Source organism: Zea mays, chromosome 5 (assembly GCF_902167145.1).
Source record: "Zea mays cultivar B73 chromosome 5, Zm-B73-REFERENCE-NAM-5.0, whole genome shotgun sequence".
NCBI classification, from domain to species: domain Eukaryota; kingdom Viridiplantae; phylum Streptophyta; class Magnoliopsida; order Poales; family Poaceae; genus Zea; species Zea mays.
In genome coordinates this window covers 187,256,816-187,270,370 of record NC_050100.1, presented here as the reverse complement: position 1 = coordinate 187,270,370, position 13,555 = coordinate 187,256,816, and the positions used below count along the sequence as shown (strand labels likewise).

General features: G+C 46.3%; 1 protein-coding gene across 5 annotated transcripts; it reads right to left on the bottom strand.

Moving 5' to 3' along the window:
* Positions 1–221: 221 nt before the first annotated feature.
* LOC103627402 (abscisic acid receptor PYL5) lies at positions 222–13,079 on the bottom strand. Of its 5 annotated transcripts, XM_008647693.4 has the most exons (6): positions 12,365–13,079; positions 11,865–12,120; positions 11,620–11,780; positions 1,536–1,708; positions 1,360–1,426; positions 287–798 (listed from the first exon to the last, which is right to left on the bottom strand). In XM_008647693.4, exons 1-5 carry the CDS (start codon positions 12,521–12,523, stop codon positions 1,399–1,401), a joined length of 777 nt encoding a protein of 258 aa, XP_008645915.1. In that variant the 5' UTR covers positions 12,524–13,079; the 3' UTR covers positions 287–798; positions 1,360–1,398. The 5 variants fall into 5 exon arrangements, 4 of the variants coding, with proteins under 4 accessions (XP_008645916.1, XP_008645914.1, XP_020394176.1 ...); XR_004849619.1 differs by having other exon boundaries at positions 222–798; positions 1,360–1,708; XM_008647694.4 differs by lacking the exon at positions 1,360–1,426 and having other exon boundaries at positions 222–798.
* Positions 13,080–13,555: the final 476 nt, after the last annotated feature.

The following is a 13,555-nucleotide window of genomic DNA, read 5'->3' as shown; positions in this document are numbered from 1 at the left end:
TAGTTCTATATATTTCATACTGTTAAGCCGATCACATCTGGAATACTCTACCGATGAACAAAACATTTTACACCTACCATGTTCAAGCCATATAATTCATACTGTTACATTAGCTCACGATCAGTCACTCAGATCAAGTTTTGCGTTGCTACGGTAACTTAAAAATTGGTTCAAAATAGCGATGCAAGAATAATAAGTGCACGTGACAAACAATAGTCAAATACTCGAATGGTGTTGATCCAAGAATAATTGTAACATTAACACTTAATACACTGAGATGCCAGCATACGAAGTTAAATGTCAAACAAAGCATTCATGAACAAATTTCTAAGTACAGATCTTTCATCTTCATATCCTATTATGCTATATCTAAAAGTTGTCCCCTTTTCAGATCAAACAAGCACAAATGTACATCTTCACAATGCATTATTCAGATCTCCAAAACGCACGAAACCATATCCTTTGGGCCATCCAGTCATCCTATCAAGTATCAACAACAACATTAGCTCCTCTAACTGAAGGGTACTTAGCTCTGAACACATCTTCCAACATGGAGTCAGTAACACCATGAGCCAAATCACCAACAAATATTGTGTGATCAGAACCACTATCTCCACGCTTATCACCAGTGCTAGCAGAAGCCCAGTTCAGCTTAAAAGTCATCTCAACATTCGACATCATCTGCCGATTGAAGTTTATCAGAGTATGTTCTGCAGTAGCTCGAGAGGAAAACTCAATAAAACCATAGCCTTCTGAGTGCCCAGTCTGCTTGTTCCGTATAATTTTCACAGAAGTAATCTGCAGTTACTTGAAAGTATTAGGTCAACAAAAATAATTTAACAAAAGTATTAGGATTCCAATCAGACAACAAATATAGTAGATCAACTAAAATATATCCCGAGACTTATATTACTTAATCATTATATTGAACTCCCAATATAGAAGCAAATATAGTAGATCAACAAATATAGAAGCAAAAGCACCTGTCATTCTTGGTATGAGTTTGTTATAAATAAAGAGACAGGTTGCTCATCACCCGCCACCCTCAGCAGAGATGTAGTCATTAAAAGTTGAAAACAGAAAAAAAAAACACATTGGCATCTGTGCCTACAGCTTACAATCAGTCATATGCATGGTTCTGGGCCTAAAACCTAACATCTTGGTTTGGTTGAAATAAGAAGTAAATATGGAAGGAAGGCGCCCTTAGCTCATCAGGGAATACACTGAACTAAATGCTCTAGTATCAAACTCTATAACTATAACAGAAAACACAATAAATAAACAAGAGCATAACAACACCTACAGTCGCGGGCATTATCAAAACCAAATTAGCCAAAGCAATCATGCAAGGGAGCTCACTCTCAGATTTCCAATGCTTCGGACAAACCATCAACTGTCTCAAGTCCGCCATGCACAACGCAATCGCCTACCCGATCAAGGACCAGACAAAAGCTTGTTGATACCACCAAGCAAGTTACAAATCATAGACAATATAATTTCAGAACAGAAGCTTGCTGTGAAAGAAAAACACTGACATTGCGACTGCTGGGGTCGGGTGCTTGGCGGCGGATGGACAACCACAAGTTGGCGAGAGCGTGCGAGACAGAACAGGACGTGGGTGCGGCTGCTGGCATGAGACAATGAGAGGGTTACCCTGAGGTTGTTCATCTCCTAGATTTTGTGAACTCCGTACTCCACAGCCTACAATCTGTTTAGAAACATATTAGGTTGCAAATCATAGACTTAGCAGTCTGCCTTTCTTAAAAGCATGAAGTTAAGAATTTTGCTGCATATATGCAAAAGTCAAAATAGCATTAACCTTCGCTTAGCAAAGTACTGTTGGTGGCCAGCGCCATTAATTAATTTAGTAGAGGTTAATCATGGTTTAAGACTAAGGCATAGTTTAATGTGGATTCAGACTAACATAAAACTAACAACACACATTGGAGTGACATGATTGCAGTATACCATACAACATTATCATTTAATTTCCTTTGAACATTTCCATAAACCAACAATATCATAGCTCCAGACTCCAGTTCATAGATCAGTTCTACTGTAATATAAGTTTAAAAACAAGGACAGCTCTTTATCAGAAGATGGTGACCATACTGATAGTCGCCTAGAGGGGGGGTGAATAGGGCGAAACTGAAATTTACAAATATAAACACAACTACAAACCGGGTTTAGCGTTAGTAATAAGAAACGAGTCCGCAAGAGAGGGCGCAAAACAAATCCCAAGCGAATAAGCAAGTGAGACACGGAGATTTGTTTTACCGAGGTTCGGTTCTTGCAAACCTACTCCCCGTTGAGGAGGCCACAAAGGCCGGGTCTCTTTCAACCCTTCCCTCTCTCAAACGATCCACGGATCGAGTGAGCTTTCTCTTCTCAATCACTTGGAACACAAAGTTCCCACAAGGACCACCACAAGATTGGTGTCTCTTGCCTCAATTACAAGTGAGTTTGGTTGCAAAAGAAGGATCAAGAAAGAAGAAAGCAATCCAAGCGCAAGAGCTCGAAAGAACACAAGCAAATCACTCTCTCTAGTCACTATGGCGTTGTGTGGGATTTGGAGAGGATTTGATCTCTTTGGTGTGTCTAGAATTGAATGCTAGAGCTCTTGTAGTAGTTGAGAAGTGGAAAACTTGGATGCAATGAATGGTGGGGTGGTTGGGGTATTTATAGCCCCAACCACCAAAAGTGGCCGTTGGGAGGCTGTCTGCTCGATGGCGCACCGGACAGTCCGGTGCACACCGGACAGTCCGGTGCCCCCTGCCACGTCATCACTGCCGTTGGATTCTGACCGTTGGAGCTTCTGACTTGTGGGCCCGCCTGGGTGTCCGGTGCACACCGGACAGGTACTGTTTGCTGTCCGGTGTGCCAGCATAGGCGAGCCTGCCATCTGCGCGCGCAGAGCGCGCATTAAATGCGCCGCAGAGAGCCGTTGGCGCGGAGTTAGCCGTTGCTCCGGAGTCGCACCGGACAGTCCGGTGCACACCGGACAGTCCGATGAATTATAGCGGACGAGCCGTTGGAGTTTCCCGAAGCTGGCGAGTTCCTGAGGCCGACCTCCCTTGGCGCACCGGACACTGTCCGGTGTACACCGGACAGTCCGGTGAATTATAGCCGAGTCGCCTCTGGTAATTCCCGAAGGTGGCGAGTTTGAGTCTGAGTCTCCCTGGTGCACCGGACATGTCCGGTGGCACACCGGACAGTCCGGTGCGCCAGACCAGGGGTGCCTTCGGTTGCCCTTTTGCTCCTTTGTTGAATCCATAACTTGGTCTTTTTATTGGCTGAGTGTGAACCTTTTACACCTGTATAATCTATACACTTGGGCAAACTAGTTAGTCTAAAGATTTGTGTTGGGCAATTCAACCACCAAAATTATATAGGAACTAGGTGTAAGCCTAATTCCCTTTCAATCTCCCCCTTTTTGGTGATTGATGCCAACACAAACCAAAGCAAATATATATGTGCATAATTGAATTAGTTTGCATAATGTAAGTGTAAAGGTTGCTTGGAATCGAGCCAAAATAAATACTTACAAGATATGCATTGATTGTTTCTTTCTTATATAACATTTTGGACCACGTTTGCACCACATGTTTTGTTTTTGCAAATTCTTTTGTAAATCCATTTCAAAAAATCTTTTGCAAATAGTCAAAGGTAAATGAATAAGAGTTTGCAAAGCATTTTCAAGATTTGAAATTTTCTCCCCCTGTTTCAAATGCTTTTCCTTTGACTTAACAAAACTCCCCCTATTTCAAATGCTTTTCCTTTGACTTAACAAAACTCCCCCTAAAGGAGATCCACCTCTTAGTGTTCAAGAGGGTTTTGATATACCATTTTGAAATACTACTTTCTCCCCTTTTTGAACACCATAGAATACCAATTGATAAATACTTTTGGAAAGCACTAAGTTTTTGAAATTGGTGGTGGTGCGGTCCTTTTGCTTTGGGCTCATACTCTCTCCCCCTTTGGCATGAATCGCCAAAAACGGAATCATTAGAGCCCTCGAAGTACTATCTTCCCTTTTGGTCATAAGTAAACGAGTTACGACTATACCAAAGATGAAGTCCGGTCCTCTTGCTTGGGGTTTTTACTCTCTCCCCTAAAGACAAGGTCCTTTTCTTGGAGTGATGACGAAGTATGAGTTACGGAGTGGAAGCCTTTTGTCTTCGCCGAAGACTCCAATTCCCTTTCTATACACCTATGACTTGGTTTGAAATAAACTTGAACACACATTAGTCATAGCATATAAAAGAGATATAATCAAAAGTATATAAATGAGCTATGTGTGCAATCTAGCAAAAGAAGTTGCGAGAATCAAGAATATTGAGCTCATGCCTAAGTTTGGTAAAAGTTTGTTCATCAAGAGGCTTGGTAAAGATATCGGCTAATTGATCTTTAGTGTTAATATAAGAAATCTCGATATCTCCCTTTTGTTGGTGATCCCTAAGAAAATGATACCGAATGGCTATGTGCTTAGTGCGGCTATGCTCGACGGGATTGTCGGCCATTTTGATTGCACTCTCATTATCACATAGCAAAGGGACTTTGGTTAATTTGTAACCATAGTCCCGCAGGGTTTGCCTCATCCAAAGCAATTGCGCGCAACAATGGCCTGCGGCAATGTACTCGGCTTCGGCGGTGGAAAGAGCGACCGAATTTTGTTTCTTTGAAGCCCAAGACACCAAGGATCTTCCCAAGAACTGGCAAGTCCCTGATGTGCTCTTCCTATTAATTTTGCACCCCGCCCAATCGGCATCCGAATAGCCAATCAAATCAAATGTGGATCCCCGAGGGTACCAAAGCCCAAACTTAGGTGTATAAGCCAAATATCTCAAGATTCGTTTTACGGCCGTAAGGTGGGATTCCTTAGGGTCGGATTGGAATCTTGCACACATGCATACGGAAAGCATAATGTCCAGTCGAGATGCACATAAAGAAAGCAATGAACCAATCATCGACCGGTATACCTTTTGATCCACGGACTTACCTCCCGTGCCGAGGTCGAGATGCCCATTGGTTCCCATGGGTGTCTTGATGGGCTTGGCATCCTTCATCCCAAACTTGCTTAGAATATCTTGAGTATACTTCGTTTGGCTAAGGAAGGTGCCGTCTTGGAGTTGCTTCACTTGAAATCCTAAGAAATACTTCAACTCCCCCATCATAGACATCTCGAATTTCTTTGTCATGATCCTACTAAGTTCTTCACATGTAGATTCGTTAGTAGACCCAAATATAATATCATCAACATAAATTTGGCATACGAACAAATCATTGTCAAGAGTTTTAGTGAACAAAGTAGGATCGGCTTTGCCGACTTTGAAGCCATTAGCAATAAGGAAATCTCTTAGGCATTCATACCATGCTCTTGGGGCTTGCTTGAGCCCATAAAGCGCCTTAGAGAGCCTATAGACATGGTTAGGGTACTTACTGTCTTCAAAGCCGGGAGGTTGCTCAACATAGACCTCTTCCTTGATTGGTCCGTTGAGGAAGGCACTCTTCACGTCCATTTGATAAAGCTTAAAGCCATGGTAAGTAGCATAGGCCAATAATATGCGAATTGACTCAAGCCTAGCTACGGGTGCATAGGTTTCACCAAAATCCAAACCTTCGACTTGGGAGTATCCTTTGGCCACAAGTCGTGCTTTGTTCCTTGTCACCACACCATGCTCATCTTGCTTGTTGCGGAAAACCCATTTGGTTCCTACAACATTTTGATTAGGACGTGGAACCAAATGCCATACCTTATTTCTAGTGAAGTTGTTGAGCTCCTCTTGCATCGCCACCACCCAATCCGAATCTTGGAGAGCTTCCTCTACCCTGTGTGGCTCAATAGAGGAAACAAAAGAGTAATGTTCACAAAAATGAGCAACACGAGATCGAGTGGTTACCCCCTTATGAATGTCGCCGAGGATGGTGTCGACGGGGTGATCTCGTTGGATTGCTTGGTGGACTCTTGGGTGTGGCGGTCTTGGTTCTTCCTCATCCTCCTTTTCTTGATCATTTGCATCTCCCCCTTGATCATTGCCATTATCTTGAGGTGGCTCATCGTCTTGATTTTGCCCTTCATCAACTTGAGCCTTATCCTCATTTTGAGTTGGTGGAGATGCTTGCGTGGAGGAGGATGGTTGATCTTGTGCATATGGGGGCTCTTCGGATTCCTTAGGACACACATCCCCAATGGACATGTTCCTTAGCGCTATGCATGGAGCCTGTTCATCACCTATCTCATCAAGATCAACTTGCTCTACTTGAGAGCCGTTAGTTTCATCAAACACAACGTCACATGAGACTTCAACTAGTCCAGTGGACTTGTTAAAGACCCTATATGCCCTTGTGTTTGAGTCATAACCAAGTAAAAAGCCTTCTACAGTTTTAGGAGCAAATTTAGATTTTCTACCTCTTTTAACAAGAATAAAGCATTTGCTACCAAAAACTCTAAAGTATGAAATGTTGGGCTTTTTACCGGTTAGGAGTTCATATGATGTCTTCTTGAGGATTCGGTGAAGATATAACCGGTTGATGGCGTAACAGGCGGTGTTGACCGCTTCGGCCCAAAACCGGTCCGGTGTCTTGTACTCATCAAGCATGGTTCTTGCCATGTCCAATAGAGTTCGATTCTTCCTTTCCACTACACCATTTTGTTGTGGCGTGTAGGGAGAGGAGAACTCATGCTTGATGCCCTCCTCCTCAAGAAAGCCTTCAATTTGTGAGTTCTTGAACTCCGTCCCGTTGTCGCTTCTTATTTTCTTGATCCTTAAGCCGAACTCATTTTGAGCCCGTCTCAAGAATCCCTTTAAGGTCTCTTGGGTTTGAGATTTTTCCTGTAAAAAGAATACCCAAGTGAAGCGAGAATAATCATCCACTATTACAAGACAATACTTACTCCCGTCGATGCTTATGTAAGCAATCGGGCCGAATAGATCCATGTGGAGTAGCTCAAGCGGCCTGTCGGTCGTCATGATGTTCTTGTGTGGATGATGAACTCCAACTTGCTTCCCTGCCTGGCATGCGCTACAAATCATGTCTTTCTCAAAATGAACATTCGTTAATCCTAAAATGTGCTCTCCCTTTAGAAGCTTATGAAGATTCTTCATCCCAACATGGGCTAGTCGGCGGTGCCAGAGCCAACCCATGTTAGTCTTAGCAATTAAGCATGTGTCGAGTTCAGCTCTATCAAAATCTACTAAGTATAGCTGACCCTCTAACACACCCTTAAATGCTATTGAATCATCACTTCTTCTAAAGACAGTGACACCTACATCAGTAAAAAGACAGTTGTAGCCCATTTGACACAATTGGGAAACATAAAGCAAGTTGTAATCTAATGAATCAACAAGAAAAACATTGGAAATAGTATGGTCAGGTGATATAGCAATTTTACCCAATCCTTTGACCAAACCTTGATTTCCATCCCCGAATGTGATAGCTCGTTGGGGATCTTGGTTTTTCTCATATGAGGAGAACATCCTTTTCTCCCCGGTCATGTGGTTTGTGCACCCGCTGTCGAGTATCCAACTTGAGCCCCCGGATGCATAAACCTACAAAACAAATTTAGTTCTTGACTTTAGGTACCCAAACTGTTTTGGGTCCTTTGGCATTAGATACAAGAACTTTGGGTACCCAAACATAAGTCTTGGAGCCCTTGTGTTTGCCCCCAACAAACTTGGCAACGACCTTGCCGGATTTGTTAGTAAGCACATAAGAAGCATCAAAAGTTTTAAAAGAAATGGCATGATCATTTGATGCATTAGGAATTTTCTTCTTGGGCAACTTGGCACGGGTTGGTTGCCTAGAACTAGATGTCTCACTCTTATACATAAAAGCATGGTTAGAACCAGAGTGAGACTTCCTAGAATGAATTTTCCTAATTTTGTCCTCGGGATAACCGGCAGGGTATAAAATGTAACCCTCGTTATCCTGAGGCATGGGAGCTTTGCCCTTAACAAAGTTAGATAAGTTCTTTGGAGGGGCATTAAGTTTGACATTGTCTCCCCTTTGGAAGCCAATGCCATCCTTGATGCCAGGGCGTCTCCCATTATAAAGCATGCTACGAGCAAATTTAAATTTCTCATTTTCTAAGTTGTGCTCGGCAATTTTAGCATCTAGTTTTGCTATATGATCATTTTGTTGTTTAATTAAAGCCATATGATCATGAATAGCATCAATATCAACATTTCTACATCTAGTACAAATAGTGACATGCTCAATGGTAGATGTAGATGGTTTGCAAGAATTAAGTTCAACAATCTTAGCATGAAGTATATCATTCTTATCTCTAAGATCGGCAATTTTAACTTTGCAAACATCAAAATCTTTAGCCTTAGCAATCAAATTTTCATTCTCTAATCTAAGGCTAGCAAGAGAAATGTTTAATTCTTCAATCCTAGCAAGCAAATCATCATTATTATCTCTAGGATTGGGAATTGAAATATTACAAACATGAGAATCAACCTTAGCATTTAAACTAGCATTTTCATTTCTAAGGTTGTCAATCATCTCACGGCAAGTGCTTAGCTCACTAGATAATTTTTCACATTTTTCTACTTCTAGAGCATAAGCCTTTTTAACCTTAACATGTTTTTTGTTTTCTTTAATTAGACAATCCTCTTGGGAATCCAAAAGGTCATCCTTTTCATGAATAGCACTAACCAATTCATTTATTTTTTCCTTTTGAGCTATGTTAAGGTTGGCAAAAAGGGAACGCAAATTATCTTCCTCATCACTAGCATTGTCATCACTAGAGGATTCATATTTAGTGGAGGACTTAGATTTAACCTTCTTTTTGCCGTCCTTTGCCATGAGGCACTTGTGGCCGACGTTGGGGAAGAGGAGTCCCTTGGTGACGGCGATGTTGGCGGCGTCCTCGTCGTCGGAGGAGTCGCTTGAGCTTTCGTCGGAGTCCCACTCGCGACAAACATGGGCATCGCCGCCCTTCTTCTTGTAGTACCTCTTCTTCTCCTTTCTTCTCCCCTTCTTGTCGTCGCCTCGGTCACTGTCACTAGATATAGGACATTTAGCAATAAAATGACCGGGCTTACCACACTTGTAGCAAACCTTCTTGGAGTGGGACTTGTAATCCTTTCCCCTCCTTTGCTTGAGGATTTGGCGGAAGCTCTTGATGACGAGCGCCATTTCCTCATTGTCGAGCTTGGAGGCGTCTATGGGTTGTCGACTTGGTGTAGACTCCTCCTTCTTTTCCTCCGTTGCCTTGAATGCGACGGGTTGAGCTTCGGATGTGGTGGCATCATCAAGCTCGTTGATCTTCCTTGAGCCTTCGATCATGCACTCAAAACTTACAAAATTCCCGATAACTTCTTCGGGGGTCATTTTAGTATATCTAGGATTACCACGAATTAATTGAACTTGAGTAGGGTTAAGGAAAATAAGTGATCTTAGAATAACCTTAACCACCTCGTGGTCATCCCACTTTACGCTCCCGAGGTTGCGCGCTTGGTTCACCAAGGTCTTGAGCCGATTGTACATGTGTTGTGGCTCCTCCCCTTTGCGAAGCCGGAACCGACCGAGCTCCCCCTCAATTGTTTCCCGCTTGGTGATCTTGGTGAGCTCATCACCTTCATGCGCGGTCTTGAGTAAATCCCAAATCTCTTTTGCGTTCTTCAACCCTTGAACTTTGTTATACTCCTCTCTACTTAAAGAGGCTAGGAGTATTGTTGTTGCTTGAGAGTTGAAGTGCTCGATTTGGGCCACCTCATCCTCATCATAGTTCTCATCCCCTACGGATGGTACCTGCGCGCCAAACTCAACAACATCCCATATGCTTTTGTGGAGCGAGGTTAGATGAAATCGCATTAAATCGCTCCACCTAGCGTAATCTTCACCATCAAAAGTTGGTGGTTTGCCTAATGGGACGGAAAGTAAAGGTGTATGTTTGGAAATGCGAGGGTAGTGTAGGGGGATCTTACTATACTTCTTGCGCTCTTGGCGCTTAGAAGTGACGGAGGGCGCATCGGAGTCGGAGGTCGATGTTGATGAAGTGTCGGTCTCGTAGTAGACCACTTTCCTCATCCTCTTGTGCTTGTCGCCTTTCCGATGCGGCTTGTGGGAAGAAGATTTTTCCTTCTTCTCTTTGTGGTGACAAGAGGAAGACTTTTTCTCCTTCCGTTTGGAGGAGTCCTTCTTCTTCTCCTTCCTCTTGGTGCGGGATTCTTCCGATGAAGTGCTCCCGTGGCTTGTAGTGGGCTTTTCGCCGGTCTCCATCTCCTTCTTGGCGTGATCTCCCGACATCACTTCGAGCGGTTAGGCTCTAATGAAGCACCGGGCTTTGATACCAATTGATAGTCGCCTAGAGGGGGGGTGAATAGGGCAAAACTGAAATTTACAAATATAAACACAACTACAAACCGGGTTTAGCGTTAGTAATAAGAAACGAGTCCGCAAGAGAGGGCGCAAAACAAATCCCAAGCGAATAAGCAAGTGAGACACGGAGATTTGTTTTACCGAGGTTCGGTTCTTGCAAACCTACTCCCCGTTGAGGAGGCCACAAAGGCCGGGTCTCTTTCAACCCTTCCCTCTCTCAAACGATCCACGGATCGAGTGAGCTTTCTCTTCTCAATCACTTGGAACACAAAGTTCCCACAAGGACCACCACAAGATTGGTGTCTCTTGCCTCAATTACAAGTGAGTTTGGTTGCAAAAGAAGGATCAAGAAAGAAGAAAGCAATCCAAGCGCAAGAGCTCGAAAGAACACAAGCAAATCACTCTCTCTAGTCACTATGGCGTTGTGTGGGATTTGGAGAGGATTTGATCTTTTTGGCGTGTCTAGAATTGAATGCTAGAGCTCTTGTAGTAGTTGAGAAGTGGAAAACTTGGATGCAATGAATGGTGGGGTGGTTGGGGTATTTATAGCCCCAACCACCAAAAGTGGCCGTTGGGAGGCTGTCTGCTCGATGGCGCACCGGACAGTCCGGTGCACACCGGACAGTCCGGTGCCCCCTGCCACGTCATCACTGCCGTTGGATTCTGACCGTTGGAGCTTCTGACTTGTGGGCCCGCCTGGGTGTCCGGTGCACACCGGACAGGTACTGTTTGCTGTCCGGTGTGCCAGCATGGGCGAGCCTGCCATCTGCGCGCGCAGAGCGCGCATTAAATGCGCCGCAGAGAGCCGTTGGCGCGGAGTTAGCCGTTGCTCCGGAGTCGCACCGGACAGTCCGGTGCACACCGGACAGTCCGGTGAATTATAGCGGACGAGCCGTTGGAGTTTCCCGAAGCTGGCGAGTTCCTGAGGTCGACCTCCCTTGGCGCACCGGACACTGTCCGGTGTACACCGGACAGTCCGGTGAATTATAGCCGAGTCGCCTCTGGTAATTCCCGAAGGTGGCGAGTTTGAGTCTGAGTCTCCCTGGTGCACCGGACATGTCCGGTGGCACACCGGACAGTCCGGTGCGCCAGACCAGGGGTGCCTTCGGTTGCCCTTTTGCTCCTTTGTTGAATCCATAACTTGGTCTTTTTATTGGCTGAGTGTGAACCTTTTACACCTGTATAATCTATACACTTGGGCAAACTAGTTAGTCCAAAGATTTGTGTTGGGCAATTCAACCACCAAAATTATATAGGAACTAGGTGTAAGCCTAATTCCCTTTCACATACCTTGACCTCAGCATACAGCTTCCTCTCCCAGAAATAGAGTTTCTCAAGTGCCGAGGATAGGCTCTGCGAGTCCACCATCCCTACCACTCCGACGTCCACGACGTCCATGTCTTTGCACCCCAAATGAGCCACGGAGATAGCCGACATCATCTTTGAGGAAGCTGAACAAAGAATTAAGCATCAAGTGCACAAGTTACTGACAATCCGAGTCAAATTGGGCATGAAGTAAACAAGATGTAGCTCACATTGGTAGACTGAGCTGCGGCCTTGGTAGCTTGGCCTCCCGACTTCGAGCATTGGCGCGAGCTGCCTAGCCGCCTCGGCTGTGCGGACAAGCTGTGCCTTGATTTCACAAGCTACAGTCGCGGGCATATCAAGGCCGGGATTGACGTTGACGTCGCGCAGGCTGCCCACCTCGAGCTGGTCCCCGCGCACGACGCAGTTCCTGACGAATGGCTTGTACCGCTGCGGCTGGTCGAACCTCCGCACCAGCTCCCACACCTGCGATGCGATCGACGGCGTCAGCTTCCAATCGATTTGATGCCAGCCGCGATTCACCCAACATCACGAGAACACGTCGGTGGGGGTGGGGGGAGAGAGACACCCAACAAGGCATGGGGAATCGGACGAAGGACTCCAGATCCGAAGAGAAATAGCAGCCCAGACGCGAGGCAGTCCAACCGCTGAACCACCGGGGCCAGCCGCGTTGAGGGTAGGAAAGAGCGGGGTGGAGGGGGGGACATACGAGGTGGACGGGCGCCTTGATGTGCTTGACGAGGGTGGAGGTGCACTGGTGCTCGGTCGGCGCGTGGCGGTGCATGCGGCGCACGTACTCTGCCTCCCCTCCGGCGTTGGCGACGACGTGCTCCGCCCGCGCCGTGCTGCCGCCGACGAGACCCACCATCTCCGGCTCCCTCCTCCTGCTCAGCCGCAGCTCCTCGCCCCGTTTACTTTTGCTTGCTTGTTGGCTCGCCTGGCTGGATGGATGAGAACGAGAGAGAGAGAGGAAAAGGGAGTCGGAGCGGAGACAGTGGGTTTCTGCTGGCCTGGGCTAGTCGGAGCGGAGACAGTGGGTTTCTCTTTTTTTTCTGGAGGTTGGGCGGGCGGGTGGGCGGAGGTGGGGAGCGGCTCCGCAGGCGGGGTGCGCCATGGTCGCCGGCGGCGAGAAGGCCCCGAACACGTAGATCTGTGCGGTGGAAGTGAAGCTGTGTGCGGTGGGGTTTGCGGCGTGGTTTGAGGAGGCGGTTGGAAGCACGGCGGGGTTTCCGGAGGTCGGGCGCGGGCGGGCGGGCGGAGGTGGGGAGCGGCTCCGCAGGCGGGGTGCGGGTGGAGGCGGGTTCGGCGGCGGGGGAGACGCGGGATTCGTGGTGCTTGAGGTGCGGGCGGGCGTGCGGGTGGGATTGGTCGCGGCGGGATTGGTGGCGTGCAGGGTTGCGGGCGGCCGCGGCGGGATTGCGGGCGGGCGGGTGTAGAGGCGGGGGCAGTCTACAATTGGTTATTAATAGTTGTAGAGATTTCACCTATCTTGCTCTCCTCTCAGTTTCCACCAAACATACATTGTTTTGAGGATGACTTGTGCCGCGTACATATAGATCGGATCTCTATAGTGGACGTGTTTAGGATAGGAGGTATAATAAATGCTGGTCGTCCTCGTATCGGCCCTCTTTCTATTTAACATAAGCGGTATATATGAAAAAGGAGTCGTCACAATCATAAAATTGTTACGTTTTTTTTTTATCAGAGCTTGAAATGTGAGTATGACTCGGTTCCTTGGTTGAGTCAGATGAGAACCCAAGAGAAACGACGGTGTGTTTTCCGTGGCCCAATCGTGCGGTGCCTGCGCTGCGGCCATACAGCTTGGGCCTTGGGCAGCCGGCGGGTGTTCTCACTTCTCACCGACGGTCGTTCATTGTGCTGCGGAATCAGCGACGAAGAT